At 47.3% G+C, this 24357-nt stretch overlaps 1 protein-coding gene across 4 annotated transcripts in view; it reads right to left on the minus strand.

The window, feature by feature from the left end:
• Positions 1-292: 292 nt before the first annotated feature.
• The window catches only part of LOC135908781 (oxytocin receptor-like), a 63345-nt gene continuing 39280 nt past the window's right edge, over positions 293-24357 (minus strand). For all 4 annotated transcript variants that reach the window (XM_065440706.1, XM_070531752.1, XM_065440648.1 and 1 more), the window contains exons 2-3: positions 1951-2838; positions 293-1195 (exon numbers count right to left, since the gene is read on the minus strand). In XM_065440706.1, the coding sequence (XP_065296778.1) occupies positions 785-1195; positions 1951-2769 (1230 nt within the window). In that variant the 5' untranslated portion in view covers positions 2770-2838 and the 3' untranslated portion in view covers positions 293-784. The remainder of the gene's footprint in view (positions 1196-1950; positions 2839-24357) is intronic.

A 24357-nucleotide genomic window follows, 5' to 3' on the forward strand; every position in this document is an offset into this window, starting at 1 on the left:
ACTTCCTATGTTCATTGACAGCCAGACGTTCAAAAGAAAACGGCTGCAAGAGAAAGATATTTTGCCCGTAATATTTCACCGAGAAAATGCCGCATTCTTGTCACAGAAGCCAGCACAAAGTGCTTCGTGGAATCCAATAAACCAGCACCAACACTACCACCACCACCATCATCATCGACACCACCACAGTATTTGTACTTATACATTAACGTGTATTAACTTACCTAATCACCGATGCACCTGGTTACCCGGGGTTACCTGGGGCTATAGCTATTTTGATAAATATCGGCATTTTCTTTTATTGGAAAATATAACGAAGATTGTATAGTAACAATATTGTAGTGACAGTCCGTCCTTTTGACATGAGTATGCTAGAAGTTAAATACAACAAAAAAGACGATAACAAAGTGATAAATAAAGAAAACGCGCATGCACAGAACGCGCGCAAGATGCGTAATACTCGAAAGGACGCACGGCAGCACAGTAACTCGCGATGTCATTCACAGAATGCGTGCGCCCACGAAAGGTAATATAAATACGCTCACTTAGAGATATAACTGCGGATCGAAGCCGACAGGAATGTTCTCCGACTTTTACGCAGTCCGCTCATAAGGTACCAGATGTAGCTAAAGTCGTCAGAGTCCGGAACGGGCCGATGAGCCGCATAGCAGCACAGGAGGTACACGCTGCCACCGATCCCCGCTTGCAGGAGCACCATAAAATGTCACTGTTCGCCACCAGCGTGTATAGAAGGTTCCCGGAAGCGGCGGGACGGTCCGAACCGTCATAAGCTGCTGAGTTCGGTGGGTAGACACGAGGAACAGGCGACGCTGCTCTCCCTCGGGGCGAGGGTGAACACGGGCGGCGAGTTGCATTTTCCCGGAGCCGGGTACAGCTCGAGGCCTCCGTTACGGCAACTGGAGCGGCCATCGGGAAGCTCCGCTACGGCGTCTTTACGGAAGGGCATCACGAATCGCTTCCGCTTGGCACTTTCGCTGCTCTTTTGAAAGAAGAGGAATATGTAGGGGTTCACCGTGCTGTTCGAGGCCGAGATGACGCCGAACAGCGCCACCATGTTTTGATCCAGAGAGGCGCCGGTGCCGGCAAAGGCCAGGACCATTTCCAGTACCATGTAGGGTACGTTCGTCACCAAGAATGCGATGAAAATGGCGGCAGTGAGCTTGATGGTTTTCACCTGCAAAGCAGAAAGGAAAGAAAGTGAGTTGAGAATCGGGACCAATATTCACAACGGAACTTGTAGGGAGTAACCATTCGTAAGAGTAGGAAACCGTATACTTTATCATTTAGTGACAAATGGCTGGAAAAATGTCTGCAGCAGGGAGAAAATTGCTGTGAACTAAAGGTTTGTTGCGTTCGGCGGTGGATGATGCAACTTACCCAGCACAAAATTAGCCCACCGGACTACTCGCGGGGTCGAACAACTCCCTAAGAATTGTAAATACGTAATACATTTTCCAAAATTCAAATGAAACACTACGTGACAGCAGCTAACCTTCGTAGCCATTTAACTAGGCGTTGGACAGAGATTGCAGCCATATTATACCCTACCGCACAAGTGAAGAACTGCTCATATCTCACCTGTTTGCACACTTCTGAATAAAGGTCCATATTTTATGTGAAAGAGAGGTAACTTTTCTTAGGCCGAAAGTAACAATTAGGCCTGCAGTTCACACATAATGAGAAATTTTTGCAATCTTTCTTTGTTTCACGCTGCATTACGTATTCACGTATTCGTGCTACGTTATGTAAATTGCACTTTCATTCCTATAAACATATATTTCGACTTTAGCGCCCCTTGAACAATAATTCGTCGCGAACTTTCCTGCCTAACCATTTCAAGAATGTATTATTATTGAGGTATCTGTACTCAATCCCATGCAGTTCAGTGCCCAAGCAGATCGGACATACTTAACAAAACTTGAAGAGTACCTTGGCCTTTGGGAAAGGCGAGGCAGTCTGGTGTCGATTCTTGAGCGCCGAGCTCTGTTTCCAAATCTCGATCAGGATGCGACCGTAAAGCACAACCAGCAGAATGAGGGGAAGTACGAACACGCTGAGGAAAACGAAGGTCATGTACAGTTGGCGAGGAAGCGGCGAGTCTGCCTTACGGGCGTAGAAAACCGACGCGCAGTATTGGAGATTTTCGCTGGCCTCAACGAGCCGGAACATGTACAGATTGGGCAGAGAAGGGATCAGTGAGGCGAGCCATGACCCGGCTGCCAGGTGTGACGGCGCCAAGCAGGCGGCGAGCGGGTACACGATCGCGAAGTGCCTGTCCAGAGCTATGCTCACGATCATGTAGGTGGAAGACGCTAGTGCGAAAGTTTGGAGAACCTTAAACACTCTGCAGAATGCGTCACCGGCAATCCAAGCGCGGCCCATGATCTCCCACACCATTTGCGATGTCATCGTCACGGTTGTAACAAGAAGGTCGGCAACGGCGAGGTTCAAGAACAGTATGTGCGCTTTCTGGTAGCGCCTGCGGCGATGGTTTCGTAGCAGCCGCCAGCAGACGACGCAGTTGCCAGCGATTGAGAAAGCGACCATGATTATAATAACAGTGATGCGCACATGACTATGGTACTGAGGACCGAAGACGGACTCTTCACTACTGTTTCCAATATCGGTGGTTTGCAGGGATGATAAGTTAAAGGTGGCGTTCCTTGCGCTGTCTTGCAAGGCGGCATGGCTGGAGGTCCTTGTGGAGATGTCCGGCATCGCGCAAGGTTGCTTCTCGTTCCCCACCATAGGGCCTATAATTCCAGAGTTTGGTGCTGGCTGAAGTTCCCGTCTTGACTGCGAGATCAAATGGAAGGGCTGAAAAAAAAAGGAATAAAAGCGCATCAGTGGCTCAGAATTAGTATGGCGCATGAAAAAGAATCGATGTTTATACCGCACATTATTCGAGCAATGCGGCACGATGAGACCGCGACACACGGCTTGAGAGCCATACGCGTGAGCGCAGTGATAGTATTATGGCGCGAATGCCTATCTTTTAAATCAAGAAATTGTGCAGTCGCAGCTTTTGACAACAATTTTATTTCCGTAAGTACGTAAAGAACCACAGAAGCAGTGATATTCAGAGCTTTGCTGCGCAACAGGTTAAGATACATCTGGTTTCCGCAGAAATTGCTGTAGTGCTAAAGTAAAAAATACGCAGATCCAACGCACATGATGACATTCATTTGAAGAAAAGCAAGTAGTTCAGCGCTATACAACTAAAAACAATCGTGTTTATGTTTATTTTTATGCAACGTGCAATCCCGTGTAATATTTACATGTATACGCTACACCATTCACAAGCTGTGTCACAATACAAACACCAAATCAGGCGGATGCACTGTCTGAGGCGTCAACGCTGTGATCTCATGAGGACGAAGGCTTTGTATGAAAGAATGGTGATTACATCTGTATGCATAGAGAAGTACAACACATATCCAGGTCCATTTAAGGATTGTGTATGTCTTGTGTTACTCTGGCACAAGCGCATTCCGGAGGATTGTCAAAGAACGGGCACCTACCCATTGGCACATAACCAATGGTCATATAAGTGAAGCCATTGGATAACGTAGGTATTCTAGAAACATGACTGTAGTTTAAGAATAATTATCAGTCGGCATCACATAAACAGGTTTAATGTGATATATTGTTTTATTACGGTGGACAGAAGTGTACTCACTGGCAGCACTTTATCAGTGAGCCATACAGGGGGATAATATTGTTACGGTGCATTTGGACAAGACCATGCGCGCAAAAGGGGGAAGAAGAGGAAGTGGTAGACCGTCTACTTAGCCGTGACCTTTGTCGCCTAATGGTAAACGCTTGCGCGTTTACCATTAACGTTTTCCTATGTAAATAGTTATAGATACGTTTGTGCGTCGGGCTTCCTCTTCGTAACATTTGGTGGAGGTGCAGAGCCCAGGAAAGTTCTTGGCTGCGTGAATGTTATCAGGCTAAGGATGTATACCAGCAGCACTGACAGGGTGGCAAAGAACTTTGACTTCGCGGTGTCCAAAATGACACTTAGCAGAGTTAAGTTGAAGGCCAGTCTTCCTGAAGACTTCAAGAATAGCGGCCAAGCGATTCAGGTGGATGTCAAACGTAGGGGAAAATACGATGACATCGTCCAGGTAACATAGGCAGGTGTACCACTTATGGCCCCGAAGGAGAGAGTCCATCATTCCTTCTAAAGTTGTTAGAGCATTACAAAGTCCGAAAGGCATAACCTTAAAATGGTAAAGGCCATCCGTTGTAACGAAAGCGGTTTTCTCATGGTCGAATTCATCAACAGCAGTCTGCCAATAACCGGACCGTAGGTGGATTGAAGAGAAATATTTGGATCCGTATAGGAAGTCGGAAAGCGTCTTCAATCCGCGGGAGGAGGCGTACATTCTTTCTCGTGATCTTGTTGAACTGACGGTAGTCGACACAAAATCGCCCTATCGACCCAAAATGTTGCACCCGTATTGGGAATCCGTGCAAATAACTGGTAGGTACAAAGGGCTTTTTACCTGCTCGAAACGCTTGCACTCCTTGATAACGTCAATAATCGAAGTACACTTCTTACATATCAGTAGATTGAAGGCGTCATCGGCTATAGCTTTTAAGACATGCCCGACTTTTTTACACTCGGGCAGTTCAGCGTCGGCTTTGCGGAAGAATGCCAGCACGTCTTGTATATAGTCGACGTAACCCTCGGTGCATGTTTCAACTCGTAATGCCAACTCTTTCTTGGCCATGACCTTCTGGCCTAGCGGTTTTTCGAAGACATCTCGCAGCTTCTGCTTGCAGGTCTCCCAGTCACGGAGTTCTGCTTCGTGATATAGAAAGCACACTCGCGCTGCTCCTGCCAAGTAAAAAATTATGTTCGCCTGCAACACTGTGAGATTTTCTTTGTTATGGCTGCTCATCCACTCATACATCTACAGCCAGTCGTCGACGTCGGCGCCATCGGTGCTGCAGAAGGTTTCCGGAAATCGCGGATGCGTGAGTACGAGAGTGGACGCAGTCGACCCAGGCATTGCCGGACCAGGCACCATCTCCTGCGAAATCGGCGAAGAATTAAGCGGCGGTCACTGCAAAGCTCCGTTTTGAGGGTGGTACAAAGGTCACAGCTCAGTAGACAGTCTACCACTTCCTATTCGTCTCCCTCTTGCGCACATGGTCCTCTCCAAATGCACCATAACAATGTAAGCCCTTTTGCTGAAGCTTGCATCCGGCGCACATACGACGTGTATGCAGTGTCCGCAAATATATCTGACGAGATCATGCGCGGATCCAGGGGGGATGTCCCATTGTCCTGAACCTTAAGATGTGTGTCCGCAGCGCCAGCGAACGGTACGTGTTCACATAAAATCCTTCTCACCTGCTTTTACTGATATTTGCTGCTGGAGATACAATATAGGTTCAATGATTATTGAAGAGAACCCGTCAGGATGCAAGGAACTCGCCATAAATCACAATGTGATGGAAGGGAGGAAGTGATCAAGAAAGTTGGCAACCAAGTACAGGGTAATTGAAAAGGCAAACAGACAACTCGGTGTCATGAAATAGAAAAGCGAAAGGAATGGAGACGGTACATTCACTACAAATGATGAAAACAAGAAGTCCACGAAGACTTACATACACGGCAAGAGAGAAATCAGGAGAGAAAATCTGCACGACAACACAAAGGGCAGTATCTTGGTATTTGAGGCCCGAGCGGGATGCCTGAAAAGAATAACATACCGGAGAAAATATTCGAAACGTTATGAAGAATGTGCCTGCTGCAGAAAAAGTCCGGAGACGATTCAGCACAGCGTAGTGGAATGCCAGGATATTAATCCAGCAAGAACTGTAGGGAACGTCCACCTTCTAGAAGGGCTAGGAAGGTCAGAAGTCGAAATAAGGAGTAGACGTTTAGATTACTGATGTTAAAAAAAAGGCAAAAGCTAGGAAGCGATCGATAGAGTCGGGTTTGTTAGAAACATAAGTAGCTGTACAGTACATACATAGATGCTTTAATGAAGACAGAAAACATTAACGAGATATAAGCAAAATGCTAGCCTACTAAAAACCTACAGTAAAACCTGAATAGCTCAAGCATGCCTTATGACTATTTGTCGCTACCCCGTTTCATAGGGGACGACAGTAAATATCATACAGTAAATACCATTATCGTCATTATCACAATGTCACTCACTTCAGACACTACACCAGAAGGCCTGGAACGACTAGGACAGGCTAGGTAAGTTTTTCAGTGAAATAATCATCATCGGCTTCCAGCCTGTATCGCGCAATCATTTACAACTGAAATATTTTTAATGAACACAAGGCCACCCACATTATCACCTTGTTTTTCAATAAAGTCTTCGATAACTCGCTGCAATGACAACGCAAAGAGACGACTAGAGAGAGGTGACTTGAGTTGGTCTGGTTGGCCGGAGCTGCCTAGAAGGAGACACACACACTGGGCCATTTCTCGTGTGCAATCGCTAAGGCTTACGCCGAGACAAGGTTCGTAGCGAATGCATGCCTCTTTAACTCGTGGGAATGGGACACCTTCAAAGAAGGAGTACACGCCATGTTTTAGGTCATTTAGTCATTTAGGTCAGTTCCTGTAATGTTTGTCACACAAGCCTGCATACAGCATGCAATTGAAGTTGGTGACGAAAATTGCCCGCTTTAGGTGCATGGTAAGCTTCTCCCAGAATTACGGCGAAGACTGCGGCTGACAGTAAGCTCGGGTTAGTATCGAAAGACTAGACACTAGTTGTCAACTGTGCGAACTCTCTCATTACAGATGGGAGGCGACAAGCCACGCAAGACAGAGATACACTTCCCTACACAGTGGCCTGCATCCTGGACGCCCTGCAAGCGATGCTTCGCGGAGTGTAGCATGACGAATGGATTAGCAAGTGCGCGAGTGTACACTCAGAAGTATAGGAGTAGTGGACTGTGCCTGCGTTGCTGTGTCGGTTAAAACAACAACAGCAAAATAAAGGCGACGTTCTTGACATGTCCGGAAATGTGTAGGCGCTTAAATTGCTATGTTATACCACACCAGCATACGCATCGCCCCTACTCGCCTACTGCGTAATAATGGTGTGGAGCATTACTTCGATGTACCACATAATTGGCACGTGAGTGTTTTTTCGTTTTGGCATCAAAACACATGGCCTATATACTCACAAGGGGATTGGGAACACTAAAGTTGATGGAAAGTACACATGCCATGGACAAATTAAGCACACAAACAATCAAAAAGAAAGCACTGGGTAACATAAGGCCTACAGTATTTTGATTAGGCATGCTTCCCCGAAATATTTAAGTACAGTGCGATCAGCACCCCAGACGGACGCTTCAGTGAACTTAGGCAGAGCTGCTACAATAAACCTGTGGATGGTACCCAACTTACATATCCCAAAAGACAATTTATTTGACGTCGATAAAATAAAATCTAGATTACTAGTAAAAACTACGAAGAATAATCGAAAGAATAATAAGCGGCGGCAGGATAGAAAAAAATTATAAAAATTATAAAGTGTTTCTGGCTCTTTACAACAAGAGCAAAGTAGTACAGCAAGTTGGGCAAGTTCATTTTCATTCACGATGAACTTACAGGACACCAAGGAGGACAAGGACACATGAAGGCTGGATTAGCGCTCACTCGCAACTGGAAGTTTTTAAGGGAAATCATGTCGTACATACGTGTGAAAACAACCACACGGCAGATAAACACACAATACATCACCCTCAATTAAAATCTAGCGCCTAAGGAAGTAGCTTTACTGAATTCAACAGAGCATGCGTATACTTAGACATGCAGTTTGGACAGATATTGCAGGTCTCTGCCTGAACGTGGCAGGAAGGCCTGACTAATGCAACCATTACTGCGCGCAATCTGACAAGCCTCGTGAATTCCTGCCTATTTTCATAGAGGATGTCTGTCGTGTAAAGTTTGTAGACGCATAATTAAAAAGCGTATTTGATTTTGAGCCGGGCGAATACACCCAGCAATTATGGTCATTAATAAACATCAGCTTCAAATCAAGGAATCGTAACTCGCTTTCTAGGCAACTCACACGTAGACTTCAGGCCAAGACCGCATTGTTAAGCACTTTACGAGTAAAAATAGCCAGGACCCTGGCACTGAAATCATATTTTTTCCCCAGAAACACTAAGTAATAATCAACAATGGTTGATGGCGCTCCAGAGATCTGTCGACATCATTGAGGAATATAGTACTTAATACAGCGCACCTAGTCGAGACAGTGAGCCTTCTCCTGCAGGTGGCAAAAAAGCTGTCATTGCAGACGTGCATAAATTTTCGCATGGTCTCAAGTAACAGGGCGGTCGTTGTAATGGTGACGTTGTGTTTTCAGGCCCACTGCGCATGGGGAGTTTGTGCTGCGGGGTGCAGCGGAAAGCGGTAAAGAATGCGTCTAATATACGGGTTTAATTTTCGCTGCGCATAACAGAGACATGGCGCCGCGTGGAAGTGCGCATACTTTAGGCCGAAGCGCACTTGTCCACTTCAGAACATTTAACCCTGGAATAAGCATACAAAAGCTTCGACACGTAAGCTTTCAATACTGCATTCGATGCTCGAATAATGTAGTGGCAGCATTGCTGTCACAACGTGCAAGGCGATAAAACGCAGACTATGCGGGGAAAAAACAAAACAATAACACAAACAAAATTGATGGGTCCGGCGTGACCCATTTTACGAAGCATATTTAGACTTCCTGCTAATGCAGCATGCATAGCTGACCGCAAGCATTCTTTATGCGCTCCAGTGCCCTGCGGCATTCTCAATTCACTGCGAATGCCGATGCATCGCGAATGCGATACAACGTGACAGCTTAATGGAAACGCCATAAAATACTCATGAAGTGCGTATTGTTGCATACTTCAACGAGTCTTGTGCCGTTGGCATTGTTCTTGAACAAACAATGTTCTTGTGCAGAAAAAACACTCACTACAAAGAAATAAAATCAGAGTTGAATGAGTAAAGGCAAGGCGCAAAAGAACAGGACTGAAGAAGAACACAAAGACAGAACCGGCGCCTAAAGCTCTTGCTTGGGCTAGTTGGTTCATGCTTGAATGAGTAAGGGCAAGGCGCAAAAGACCAGGACTGAAGAAGAACAGAAATGACAGGACCAGCGCCGGTCCTGTAGTTTGTGTTCTTCAGTCCTGGTGTTTTGCGCCTTGCGTTTACTCATTCAAGCATGAACCAACTAGCCCAAGCAAGAGTTTTACTTAAATCAGGGTGCGTGGCAGGAGAAAGCACTGCATATGGTCAACCGCTTCTTTATTCTGCGGGCTTTCTTTCTTGCCTTATTTTGTGTATTTACAGTAAAAGGGCGTATGGAGCTGAAGAATGGGCCATGCTTCAAACGGCAAACGTATTCTGCGCCGACCATTTATCACCCCCGGAAATCCCATTCAGTGTGGAGAACTTTCAAATCATTCAGACATGTTCCGATAAAAATAAAGAAAGTTCAAAAATAAAATGGTATCTGCGTATGCCTTCGGTGTATGACATAAGGCATGCAAACAGCAAGCACCTAAAAGGAAGTTTCAGGAAACGCGTAGAGCAAGGTGAGAAGTGTGGAACAAGAATCTGCAGTTAAGCTCCGTGCATTTAACACGCGGGCTAACTGCCATCGTTGAAATCAGTGCTCTTTTTATACAGGGGCGGTTTAATGTAGCGATCTCTTTCGTTCGGTTTTATTCCGTTCTTATCAACCATCAGTCACGACTGGCCAATGCTGGTGATCACGTAGGCGCATTGCCTCTTGCATCGCTTACGATGGGAGACATAGAAATGAATTGTAATTGAATGTTTGCACATATTCGTACAGCCATCCCCGGTTTACCTTTTTCTTGTTCTAATTCTATGCATAAACCGCAGTATATTTTCTTTACTCTGAAGTAAGCGTTGTAGGTATGTGTGTAGGATTCCTACTAATAAGAGAAAAGGTAAAGCAAGCCACATGCAAATGAATACATTAGATCATATATGGGCGTTCCGCTCAAGTGTTGTCCAAGAATTATGCGTATCATAAGATTAATAATTTCTTCTACAGCGGACAGTGAACCTTCCCGCTAACGGCGGCGACATCTGCATCTGGTCCTTTGAGGTGAACAGCCGAGGCAGGACGTCTTCCCGAGACACTACCGAAGAGAGCTGATTACAACTCGTATGTCTATGGTCAAATCCCGTCTCGACAAAGAAAAGAAAGAAAGAAAGAAAGAAAGAAAGAAAGAAAGAAAGAAAGAAAGAAAGAAAGAAAGGAAAAAGCTACCGCCTTTGTGGTGTTTAGCAGCAAACTCATGACGTGATAGACAATTTCTGTCGACGGGCGGGTTGTTTCCCTCAACGCGTTCGTGTCGTTGTCACCGTCAACAGTGATACTGTGCCTACTACTACAGTAAAACTGATGTCCCACAAAGTGACTGATCATAAGTACAGTCTCAGAATCTCACAATTGCAAGGTTTACTAATAATACCGACGTGTCGCCGACAAGCCTGAAACAGTTTATGCAGTTGCTTTTGTAGATAAGGTTAAATGGGGACTAAATGGAGAGGTTGGAAGCAGTACGCAGTTGCTTTTGTGTGTGGCGTGATATTATCAACTCTCTCTCTGACATCGCTGTGTTCGCTACTAAGCAATGGCGAAACTGGGTCGGCATTCAAACAACTACTTTACGCTAGTATTATTCGTAAGAGAATTTTGCAAGCAACGTTGCTGTTGGCTAGCCACTTGCAAAGAGCACTTCCAAACGAAAAGCTGTCCGAATTCGGCTCCAGTTTTCTCTCCCTAGTCCGGGCTGTAATAGCTCTTTATTCGTTGTTGAAGCGTCCTTTTCGCAACAATCCGCTTCACAAAACTGGACAGGTTTGTTGAAAGCGCAGTATTCATCAGTCTAACAGCGGCCAAATCGACAAAACAAGCCAGAGTTTCGACTACAGCGTCTTTCACCTTCGTCCTCTGTCAATGCGCTGGTGATTGACAATGGCAAATAGCTGTTACGCACGCATATCACTGTGCCTTTGACGCACGATTGTAGCTGATGGTGAAGGTGTTCAGCTTTGTCTATGATTCTTTGGTTGTTTTAAATTGTGAAGCGCAGGCAATTGAATTTGAAAGCAGAAAGGTGTTGGCTATGTTCAAATATGCTATGAGCTCGCTTGGCCTAACGCGCGAACTCCCCCTCAATGGCCAAATCAGATTTTGAGATATTTGGTACCGGTTTAAATGTGTTGGCGTCTGCTGGACCTTTGAACGGCGAGCCAACAAACCACTTGTGCCTTTCGAGTACGCTCAGACTACGTTCATTAAACGACCTATTGTAAGGTTGTGCCTAAAGCACGCTCTTGGTAAATCTTGCCCGCACTGTATCCCAGATACCTTCAATAATCAAGACGAAAGATTGCTGAGCGCCGGGTATCCTCAGCACCTCTTCATTTCGGCCGCAGAGGGCCTTCTCAAAAAGATGCGCACAAAGCCGCAAACATGCGACACTCGCACAGCGTAGGCAGAGGGTAGCTGTGATACCCTACATTCACAAACTATCGTCGCGCAATTTGAAAAAGGCGGCCCAGCGTTACGAGTTGAAAGGCGTGTTGTCGTGAAAGTCGATCACGGATATGCGCCACTCAACAAAGCGCTGTTGCTACGGAAACGCAGCTGAGACTGCGCTTATGTTCTTCAACAAGACCACGGGATATAAGGTAATCACAAAGCCCCAGTAGTAAACCTGCAACAGGTATGATCACATACATCCCAAAGGAAATGGCAAAGCGCGAATTCCGTAGTTCTTCCCCTGTCTGTGTGTGCACTTGGAAACGCTATTCGCTTTTCCAGAGAAACGTGACCCACGCGCACCTGACGACAAATTGGGAATTCGGGCGTCAGCTTGGGGAATCGAACAGCTGCGCAAACAACGGGCTGCACTCAAGAGAATACCCCGCATTTGTCACACAGCGTTTGCGTCACGCATGGAGGGGTCTCTCGGGTTTTTGGCATCGGTGCGGATCGCTGTTGTAAGCGAGACAACGCGTGCTGTGGGCTGCATCTTTGCACACCTAGGGGCTTAGATAGTTATCAGTGAATCTTTCTGAACCCCCATTTGGCGTGTCTAACTCAAATTTCCAGGCCAGTCATCCTTTACATCCTTTTCTAAAGTGCTAAGGTTTGGAGTTCTGACTGAATAGCATCCATGGGTATACGCGATTGTATTAGTCGATTTTGCATGCCTCTTCGAGTAGAGCAGCTCATGCACTAGAATTGGGTACTACCTGTATATATATATATATATATATATATATATATATATTGTCACGCTCTAACACAAGAATAAGTGACAGTAGGATCAGCCAGAGATGAAAAATGCCAAGCACTGAACGACGGTTCTCCAGCTGGCGCGGGATCTTCGACTTCGTCGTCTTCTTCGCCGTTTTGCTGGGCACGCAATGCTGAATGTTCGCTGGCTCAAAACACCAGGTGGCATTATTCCCCCTCCCTATGAAGCATCGACTCGATGCTCAAACACAAGACGTACACGAAAGGTACGCGCATTAGGTAGGACATAAAAAAAGGGGGGGAAACGCGCTAGCACACATACGGGCATGCACACGAGGGGAAAAAAAATGGAATCTGTCGGCGGGAGCAAAAAAAAAAAGACAAAAAATCACTTCGCAGTTCTTTGGAGGACGACGCGACGACAGCAAAAAAACAAGAGTTTGTTTCACCAGTAGACTTAACATCACCGTGCAAAATAGGGCTTGAGGCGGACGACATGTACAGTCTCTGCGCGTGGTAAACGGCGCTTGGGCGATGGTAGGTCTCCGTCTGGAATCACTTCATAGTTCACGTCGCTTACACGCCTTAGTACTGTGTATGGTCCGAAGTACTTGCTCAGGAGTTTCTCGCTGAGGCCTCGCCGTCTAACGGGGGTCCAAACCCAAACTTGGTCACCAGGCTCATAGGTAACTTGTCGATGGTGAAGATGGCATTATGATGGCTTATGAAGATGGCTTATGGCATCTGTACACTGCTGCTGCCTTATGTTGACACGGGCCAGTTGACGTGCTTCCTCGGCACGTTGAACGTACTCCTCGACGCCAGGAGCTAACTGGTCGAGCTGATCAATGTCTTCATATGGAATCATGGCGTCTAGCATAGTTTGAACTTCTCGACCATAAACGAGGTGAAACGGCGTAAATCGTGTAGTTTCCTGTGTGGCAGTGTTGTACGCAAACGTTACGTACGGCAGGATTTCGTCCCACGTTTTGTGCTGCACATCGACGTACATAGAGAGCATGTCTGCCAGTGTTTTGTTTAGTCTTTCTGTCAAGCCGTTAGTCTGAGGGTGGTATGCAGTGGTCTTTCGATGAGTCGTGTAACTCAACTTCAAGATGTCGTCCAGAAGCTTCGCCGTAAATGCCGTCCCGCGGTCAGTGATAATGAATGATGGTGCGCCATGCCGAAGCACAATGTGGTGCATAAAGAACTGGGCAACTTCCGATGCTGTCCCGCGTGGTAGTGCCTTCGTCTCAGCGTAACGCGTCAAGTAATCTGTTGCGACAATGATCCACTTATTGCCGGAGGAAGACAAAGGAAATGGTCCAAGAAGGTCCATTCCAACTTGATCAAACGGCGTACACGGAGGGTCGATGGGTCGTAGAAGGCCTGCAGGCTTGAAGGGTGGTGACTTTCGGCGCTGGCATTCACGGCATCCTTTCACGTAGCGTTTGACGCAAGCAGTCAGTCCAGGCCAGTAGTACATTTGCCGTACCCTGTCCAGAGTCCTTGAGTAACCCAAGTGACCAGATGTCGGCTCGTCGTGGCAGGCTAATAGGATGTCGTCGCGAAGGGCTTGAGGCACTACTAGAAGATGTGGCTTGTCGCCGGCACCTGTGTTTCTTTTGTATAAGATGCCCTCTCGAAGGCAAAATGACGACAACCGTCGCGAAAGTGGGCGAGGAATGGGCGCGATGCCGCCTTCTAAGTGATCAATGATGGGCCTTAACTCAGCGTCCGATCGTTGTTTAGCGAGCAGGTCCGGCCTGCTGAGGGCTCCCAGGAAGGCGCTGTCGTCTTCCTCGTCAGGATTCTGAGATGCCACAGGTGCTCTTGATAGCGTGTCAGCATCTTCATGTTTCCTACCGGACTTGTATACGATGGTGATGTCAAATTCCTGGAGTCGCAGACTCCAACGTGCCAATCGTCCAGAAGGGTCTCGGAGGTTGGTCAACCAGCACAAAGCGTGATGATCGGTCACCACTTTAAATGGCCGCCCGTAGAGATACGGCCTAAACTTTGTAGTAGCCCAAATAACCGCAAGGCACTCCTTCTCTGTGGTGGAATAATTGGACTCTGCCCGTGACAGAGTGCGGCTCGCGTAGGCGATAACTCGTTCAGTTCCGTCTTGCCGTTGCACCAGGATAGCTCCGAGACCGATATTGCTGGCGTCAGTGCGTACTTCTGTGTCAGCATCCTCATCAAAGTGACCGAGCACGGGAGGAGAAGACAATCGACGTTGTAGCTCCGCAAAGGCAGTCTGTTGTTCATCAGTCCAGAGGAATGGTACGTCGTCACGTGTAAGACGAAATAGCGGCTCTGAAATCTTCGAAAAATTTTCAATGAAGCGCCGATAGTAGGCACACAAGCCCAAAAACCGTCGGACACTTTTCTTGTCGGTTGGAGTGGGAAAAGCAGCTACGGCATCAGTCTTCTCGGGATCGGGCCGAACACCTGCCGCGCTCACGACGTGACCAAGGAACTTCAGTTCCTCGTAACCGAAATGGCATTTCTCTGGCTTGAGTGTAAGGTCAGCCGATCGAATGGCTTCAAGTACATTCCGAAGGCGTCGAAGGTGCTCGTCAAAAGTCTCCGAAAAGATAACGACATCATCGAGATAGACGAGGCAGCTTTTCCATTTGAGGTCAGCGAGAACTGTATCCATCATTCGCTGGAATGTGGCTGGCGCGGAACAGAGGCCGAAAGGGAGTACTCTAAATTCGTAAAGGCCGTCCGGAGTCACAAACGCAGTTTTCTCACGGTCCCGCTCATCTACTTCAATTTGCCAGTAGCCACTTTTCAGATCGATAGAGGAGAAATACTTCGCGCGCCTCAGTCTATCCAGAGAATCGTCGACACGAGGCAATGGGTACACGTCTTTCTTTGTGACGTTGTTTAGCTTCCGGTAGTCAACACAAAACCGAAGCGTGCCATCTTTCTTTTTAACGAGAACGACTGGCGATGACCAGGGACTGCATGAAGGCTGTATTACGCCGTCTTGAAGCATTTCCTTCACCTGCGTTTGAATTGCATGTCGTTCGGGCGGGGAAACACGATAAGGCTGTTGCCGTATGGGGGACACGTCGTCATAGGTGATGATACGGTGTTTCGTAAGCGACGTTTGACGTACCTTCGACGACCGTGCAAAGCAAGAGTGGAACTGGAGCAACAGCTCACGGAGGTGTTGTTTGTTCTCTTCAGGAAGCGTAGGACTAATGTCGACGTTGCGTATAGATGGTTCAGCATTGTCGACTGTCTCGGACACAAAACACTCCGTGACGTCGGCGATCGGGTCGGCGTAGGCGATGACAGTACCGGGGAAAAGGTGCCGGTGTTCATAGCTGAAGTTCGTGACAAGAACCTCACAGTGGCCATCATGGAGATCAATAAGGCTTCTTGCTACGCAAACACCTTGAGAAAGCAGGAGAGAGCGATTGCTTTCTGCGACCGCTTCACCATGTAAGAGTCTGTCACATGCCACCTGAACCACGACACTTGCACGTGGTGGTAACGTGACAGCGTCGTCGACGACACGAAGAGGTGCTCGAGGGTGGATGGTGTTGGTCGTCGCTGCCGCGCTCTTTGTCGAGAAAGTGACGAGGCGTTGGCGAATGTCGATGATAGCTCCGTGCTCCCTGAGAAAGTCCATGCCGATGATTAGGTCTCGAGAACACTGAGGGAGAATGCTCAAGCTGGCAACAAACGTAGAGCCGCGAATCTGTATTCTTGCCGTGCACATGCCGAGTGGGGTGACGATGTGCCCGCCAGCTGTACAAACTGGCGCTTGATTCCAAGGCGTTGTCACTTTCTTCAGAAGGGTGGCCAGTTTTTCGCTGATTATAGAATAATCCGCTCCAGTGTCCACTAAAGCAGTCAATTCACGGCCGTCGAGGAGTACAGGAATGTCCAAGGAAATTCTTTTTCTGTAATCAGCAGGTACCGTCGTCGTCGATGTATCGTCGGTCCGCGTACGCGTCAGTAGGGGTCCTTGAGCACGTCCAGACTAAGCGGCCTCGCCCCCGAAGGCCGCTGTGGTTAGTTTTCCCGGCGCGGGCTGGGCGACCGACCCCGCACCACACTCGAATACGTACGGCGAGTCGGAGAAAACCGCCGCGGCGAAGGGGAGCGTGACTGGTGTCGAGTTGATGGGGATCCGCACTGTTGGGCAACGTATTGTTCGATTTCAGGAGGACGCTGGCCGAACCTAGGTCGTGGCGAGTTTGCTGAAAATCCGCGTAGTCCGAGCTCTCGATAGGAGCACTGTCGGTAGACGTGCCCAGCTTCGCCACAGTGAAAGCAAAGGGGACGGCGATCAGGTGCCCGCCACACGTCTGATTTCCTTGGGGCCTGTCGGTGGTCCTGGTAATACGAAGCCGCTTGGACGGGCTGCAGCATGGCCGGGCACGCGGTGAGAAGCGGGGATGGAGGTGGGGCAGGTTGCCTCAAAGCTTGCGCATACGACATGCGGGAGCTGTCAGTTCTTAGTGGTCGAGCTTCGGTGTTGAAGGGTGGTTCTCTTAGCGCTTGCTGGACTTCGTCACGGAGAACGCTGGACAAGGAGTTGAGCGTCGGCTGTGAGGGTACCGACAAGCTTCTGGAGTTCTTCGCGGATCACGGAACGAATGAGCTCTCGAAAGAAATCGACGTGGCCCCCGAGAGCTCCGAAGAAGTCTGTAGGTGAGGCAGCGTTCACTTGGCGTTCGTATGATGGTGCCCGCTGCCGAAGCGTCTGTTCAATGGTGACGGCCTCGGAAAGAAATTCTGACACAGTCTTGGGAGGACTGCGCACGAGACCGCCGAACAGCTGCTCTTTCACTCCGCGCATCAGGTACCGCACCTTCTTTTGTTCCGACATGCTGGGGTCGGCTCGTCGAAAGAGACGCGTCATGTCCTCGACGTACATTGCGACACCTTCGTTCGGCATTTGTATACGGGACTGAAGATCACGCTCAGCTCGCTCCCGGCGATCAGGGCTCGCATACGTCTCAAGAATCCGGCGTTTGAATTCTGCCCATGAATTTAGGGCATCTGCACGGTTCTCGTACCAAACACGTGCACCATCGTTAAAGCTGAAATATACGTTTTTCAGTTTCTCTGCGTCATCCCACTTGTTGAACGCGGCAACACGTTCATAGTGGACCAGCCAGTCTTCAACATCCTCATGTATGGCGCCGTGGAAGGGATTTGGCGTTCGCGGGTTCAGCAGCGTACAATGAATCGGCGTTGGGCCTTCCATACCTGTTGGCGTGGTCGGAGCTGCCATTTTCTCTGGGAGGAGGCCAAACTCAGGGGCTTGTCCACGGATCCTTCTGCTGGCGCGGTGTACAGGCGTAACCACCGGTACGGGGCTGGAGCTCCTACTGCTCGGAGGGGTGTGGTGCATAGATTAAATTACCCCGCACCTCCACCAGTTTGTCACGCTCTAACACAAGAATAAGTGACAGTAGGATCAGCCAGAGATGAAAAATGCCAAGCACTGAGCGACGGTTCTCCAGCTGGCGCGGGATCTTCGACTTCGTCGTCTTCTTCGCCGTTTTGCTGGGCACGCAATGCTGAATGTTCGCTGGTTCAAAACACCAGGTGGCAATATATATATATATATATATATATATATATATATATATGCACTTGCTACTCGCGAACTTCAAGCACGTCTTCCGCGAACGTTCTGACGAAGCAAGAGCCCTGGATTATAGCGAATGTCACATAGACAAATAGGCTGTCATTGAACATTAAGATCGTTTGTTTTGCGTATTGAGAAGGGGAAGTATTAAGAACGCCTGCTGAGAGTGTAGTGAGCAATACACGTAGCTCATCTCCTTTCTGTAATGTAGCTGTGTTGCAGCGCCCATTTCCTGCTCTCTCCTATGAGCGGACGTAACCAGTTTAATTGAAGCACTGTCAGTAAATATAGGTGTAGTAAAGCTTCCTCTTAAGGGAACACGAATTTAGCACCGTCTGCGATATAGAGCAGAAAACCTTTACTACGTCGGTGATATCCACAGTGGACGAAACTTAACGTTTAACTCCCCTTTCCTTTTCCCCATTGCATAGTAGCCAACCGGGCTCAGTCTTGGTTAACGCCCCTGCCTTTCATTTATCACGTTTTTTTATCTCTCTCTAGCATAGGGTATTATATCACTTTGAAAAGTCTTCGCATACTGATGAAAATCAGCCTCTGATATTGTGCGCTAGGTAGACATAAATCGATAAGTGATTGCTTCGGACGTTTCCTTACCTAATGTGAATAGTAATCGATGCTGCAGTACTAATTAGGCGTTGTCTTTAACGCTCGACCATACTGCACAGTTTTTTGTGCCTGCCGTTATTGTCACTACAGTGCACCTGCAACAAATGTCAAGCACTTGCAGTAATTATAATTTGCACCTCAAGCAATAACTACTGGAGGTCGTTCATAAGCCGTTAATTTGGTATAAAAAGAAGAGCGGGAAACAAATGCCCACGTAGGCCAATGAACTAAGGAAACATGTAAATGCACAGTCAAGCGTTGAAATGAAAATACCCATAGCAACGGCGCCACAGTTTTACGGCCGGAGAGGGAGAAGTGACGCAACAGGCGGCCTTGACGCAACGGGAAGAAATGTGTCTTTTCTAAAATAATGACCATTCGACCAGCAGCCGTTTTTAGGCGAACAAAAAATATAAGCGAGGTTTTACAGTTTCCAGAGTGTCAACGACCGGCGTGAAGTATACGTGTATGGCTAAAGACGGTAATTTATACTGTGTGGTGTAACATAGTGTATGGCCTTGAAACATCCGCGAATCCGCCGGCAGTTGGCGTTAAAGTCTTTCGCACGCGGATCATTCATCCCAGGCTCATGGGCTCATCCCATTACTTCTTTAGGATTCACTGCCACTAATGCAGGACTGATTGATCCGCTTCTTCATTGAGTGGTCGATTCTGCTTAATATTTTGGTATTGCTTTATGCTGCGTACGAGATTTTTTTCCTGCCTTGTCTGTGGACGCTGTTAAGCCCTATAGGGCCAGAGGGTGACATATGGGGAAGACATCAAGTGTAATGTTATATACCGGGAAAAAAACGGACGTCATTACGAAGTGCCCTGTTGTGTAACAGAGCCATCGCAAATCTTGCGACATACAGTCCATGCGAACCCATCAAGATGCATGTGGATGTCTCCGCTGTCGGCATGGCATTTAAAGATCACGCTGTGCTCTCTTTTACTGTGCTACCTTATCTGGATCAGATTCAGTTGGCTATCCTTCAGTGCCAGATTCGTAGACGTTACAAGAAACTTAATCGATTGCAATTACTTCATTTGAAAATGTAATTGATTACAGTGATAACACACTGCCCCACGAAAGTGATTCAGGAATTGCTTAAAAGTAATCGATTACTTCTACGTTACTTTTCTCCGACTATCTAAAACACTGCAAAGGTTCGGTAAACAGAGCGAGCTGGCCTGGTACATTCAGTGGGTCCTCTGCGTCACGTCCTATCGTCCTTACTTTTTTTGCTAACAATTGCTTTTCAAGAATTTCATCTAGCCGCCCTTAGCTAGCACATATGTTCGTTGTGACCACTCCCTAACATTTTTGTTTGTTCTGGTTTCCGGTTCACTGCTCATTTCTATCCCTTCCGCTCTTTCTAAATCTATTTCCCCCGTGCAGGGTAGCAAACCTGACTTCTTCTGGTTAACTTTCCTGCATTTTCTCGCCCTATCTTTCCCTCTTTCCCTAACTTTCTATCTTTCCCTAACATCCCTGATGTTGAAATAAAGGTATTTGTATTTGTATTTATTGCCGTGTAAAACAAGACAAGAAAATCATAACGACGTGATTAAAGCACTGACACACAGTGTTACGGTGGCTATAGATGGGTAGATGTGCCATGTGCTAGTCACGCGTGGCTTGCGAGATCGCAATGGCGCGCGGAGGTGCGTGCGAAATATTGGAGACCACGGGTCGTCAAGCACAGTTCAGTGCTTCTCTGCTTCATGAAGACAAGCGTGGCGCTGTTGGTCAGAGGCCTGTCGCAAGCGGCGAGCATCTTATGCTGCTCTGTCAATTTTAAAGTGTAATTTCCGCGGAATTATTATTGTATTTAAAGTGGAAACTGTCTTGACAGTGACATGAATGACGCTCACAAGTTCATTAAAGGGAAGCTGAAAGGTTTTACAGAAAAAAATGAGTGAACACGTGTACATAATGGTTTTCAACCCTCCGAATTCGAATATCGTATCGAAATTGAGTGAAAGAAAGCTCAAATATATTTTATTTCGACGAAAAGTGCAGCAGCGGACACGTGTCCTCGAGCTCTGTGTCCTCGTGTCCTCTGTGTCCTCGAGCTGCGAAGACGTACTCCTTTCCTTCGTCCGAATCAACGTCCGACATCTTGCTGTGGTGTCCTGCTATGGAGAACGAGGTAGCGGGTTCATTCCGCAGCTGCAGGTGACAGCCATTTTCTGACGGAAGTGCAAGGCAAAAAAGTAGCCAAGGTAGTCGAATTGTTTGTCGAGGGCCTTCCACTATACGGTCTGCCTCATATGCAAACGGTGGCTTTGGCGTATGACTTATGCGCTTTTCTTCAGGGCGACCGGCCTGTGTGAACGTCTTTGACTCGCTCAGGCCCTCCGCGTGCGTGCGTGAGCTCACCGCGGCTTTCCTCCCCCTCCCCTCCCTCTCCATATCTTATCTTTCTACTCCCTCTTTCCCGTCTCCCAGAGTAGGGTGGCCAACCGGACGCATTTCTGGTTAACATCCCTGCCTTCTCTCTTAATTTTCTCCTCTTTCTCCTCCTACTTTTCAAGTTAGCGCTATGCTTTACATTCCTCCACTTTTTTCTAGTGCCGGATAACCGCTTTTAACGCAGCTAAAGTTATTTAACTGCGGTATAAGCAAAGCGCGTGAAAAGAAAGGGCAAACATTATATGAAGTGCAGAAAAGCATATCTCTCATTTTTTTTCACCCCTTGGATTTCTAGGTTGAGAGCTTGCCGCAATAGAGAAGCGTCCCGACAGCGCGCTCTTCAAGGACGGGATCACTCAAACCTTACGAGAAATGCAGAGAAAGGAAGGCTTGACGTGCTTATCTCTCACCAGAATGCTCTAGGTGAAAGAACGTTCAATTTATGCGGGTAAAGCGGAGTCCCGAGGACTCGCGAGGATATTAGTTTCCCGCACACAACAGAGCACCGAGCACTTGACGCTGGTTAAGCGGGCGCTCGTACGCGAGAGGCAGCGGTGATCACGGAGAGAAAGATGGCGTAGCAGAGTGGCCCAGCCGTGTCGACGCCGGTGTTATACGAGCACCGTTTACGCGTGAGGCCGCTGTGTGCAGCGCTTCGAACTCTTTGTCCCTAGACGTAAATGGGCGCGACATCACGGGTTATACGGCGATTCTTCGCACTTCGTGCATGCGTGGGCTCCACCAGCAGAAACTGTCGTTAAACCTGGCGTTGTAACGCATAGGTTTGAGAGGCTCAACATGTACTTTTTTCTGTTTCCCGAGTTCGCCCGTGAAAAGACGGGAAACCGTATCGGAAAGAAAAATCAGTCCAGCTTCGGTGCTCTTGCTTGTTTTCTTGATACATTGTCATATTCACGCACATTCTCTCCCATATGTAGGATAGAAATTCTCGCAACTAGATCCGTTTTTACAAAATACATTCTTACGCTAATAAAGTTTGTGAGAACAAAAACGGTCGAAGACAGACAGCGAATATATTATTAGGAAGGCAAGCCGACCAACAAAAAAATTCTTATGAACAAGAACTTTTGTGAATCTATCCCGTGGCTTGCCTTAAATGTTTGGGTCCGTTTACCTATTTTACTATCCAGATTCTGTTCTTATAATTCTCTAATTATCTTTTACTGTTGATTCTGTCACATACTATACTGTCAAACCTTTAAGGATACACGTGCGGAACAGAACGATCTTGCTCAGGGCTATGCAACATGAAAGTGTTGCTGTCATTAAGGTTCCTTGGAAGCATACAGACTCTTTCTGACTGATTTTTTTTTCGGGAGGGGTACCCAACGATTCGTTAGAAAAACACGAACTGTTCAGTTCATTATCTTCTTTCGTGCGTTGATAAACGCTGATAGTACAAATGAGCTTTGGGAATCGTACTAAAGTGAAACTGATAACTCCTTCCGTAAACGTCACGCTCGCACTATTCTTCATCACCAGGAGTTCACAAGAAATGCAAGCAGAACTATCATTGAGAGGAGACAGCGTAGACCTTTCAGTCTGAACAAACAAACAACAACAAAAAACAAACAAACAAACAAACAAACAAACAAACAAACAAACAAACAAACAAACAAACAAGCAAGCAACAAACAAACAAATACCCGCCGCGGTTGCTCAGTGGCTATGGTGTTAGGCTGCTGAGCACGAGGTCGCGGGATCGAATCCCGGCCACGGCGGCCGCATTTCGATGGGGGCGAAATGCGAAAACACCCGTGTACTTAGATTTAGGTGCACGTTAAAGAACCCCAGGTGGTCAAAATTTCCGGAGTCCCCCACTACGGCGTGCCTCATAATCAGAAAGTGGTTTTGGCACGTAAAACCCCATATATTATTATTAACAAACAAACAAACAAGCAAACAAACAAAAAGAACGATCCTGAACAGATCAGACAGTCAACACGCGGTAACAAACATTCGTAGTGGTTTTCCTTAATCATCGTTTCAGTATTATAGTTTACGTGGTTATCACCGCCACAGGCATTACCGCAGTCGCTGTAACATGCATTAGAGCCGATCTTTATTTGTAGAGCAAACGTGAACTTTAGAACAGACGATGATACGCTACTACCATTCCAGCGGAGAAAGCAATAAAAACATACAGCTGAGTAAGGAGCCTAGTAATGTGAATGCATCCTATTACACGACGGACTAGCCGTGACACTATAGCGACATTCTGAAGTATATATAAAAGTCACATTTTGATTTGAAAAATGGCCCTGCATCCAGGACAAGCCTCATCCAAGTCTAATTCTGCATAACTGTCTCGTCTTGAGCTCGAGCATACTGCATTCATGATACAGCCACTCACTCTCGCTCGGTACACCCCACTAGATCTTCGCGAGGCATCGCAGGGTTGATATTTGTTTGCCTCCCAGCGTAGGCGTCTCCAAGCGGGTACTTCAGAAATCGCGAGTCCTTTCTTGCATTGCCCAGGTGATTTACACTTATTATGCAAGGGAGGCCGGTCGACTACAAAGGAGCCTTAATCTGGTAGCGCATGGAAGTAACCAAAGCTGTCTGGCACCATGCATTGCGCTTTGGAAACAGCACTGACGCATGCCACAGTGCACAACTCCCGCGTTTCATGCAAATGAGCTGTGGGCTGTAGTTTCTACATGTGCCAAACTAACAAAGCACAATTCCATGAAATGCTCTTGCGCTTCGTTGTCAGCGCCTGTTGATCAGATCTGGCACATGATGTAATTATGATCGCTCACTGAGCAAGCAAGCTACGGTTTCACGAAGTAGCTGCGAATCGAAAGAGCAGGCGTTGCAAGATATTTGACTTCGTCGTCTGAAGAGTCAGTTGCGTAGCAACGAGCTTCCTTGTGCGCCCATGTGTGTGCGACTATTTGGTGAGCAGGAGGACTTCGCCAGCACAGATGAGACACGTCGCTCGAACCGTTCGATGGAGAGGGGACAAACGAGCTGAATACATCTTACGGTCGCATCAACCACGAGTTTCTGCGAAATGCAGATACCGTTCTCGGATGTCCCACCCAACGACGTGAAAAATAGTCCTGCATCCGAGCCAAACCTGCTCAGGGAATTCGCGCGGTCGAGAGAGATTCGTCAAGCGTCCTCCGGCAGCGCAAGTGAACCTCGTGTGCAACGTTCTCTTTATTTTATTCATGTTCCTGCTTTAAATAAAGAAGGCAGGCATTGCTGCGTTGAAATAAAGCAATATAAACAAACAAACAAATAAACTCAGGAACATTTTCGAGAAACGCACATTTCTTTTCGAAACTCGTGCCAGTAAGGCAACGAACAGCTCTAAATGAAATGAAAGCATGGAAGTGGAATACAAATAT

Source organism: Dermacentor albipictus, chromosome 1, assembly GCF_038994185.2.
Source record: "Dermacentor albipictus isolate Rhodes 1998 colony chromosome 1, USDA_Dalb.pri_finalv2, whole genome shotgun sequence".
Lineage (NCBI taxonomy): Eukaryota > Metazoa > Arthropoda > Arachnida > Ixodida > Ixodidae > Dermacentor > Dermacentor albipictus.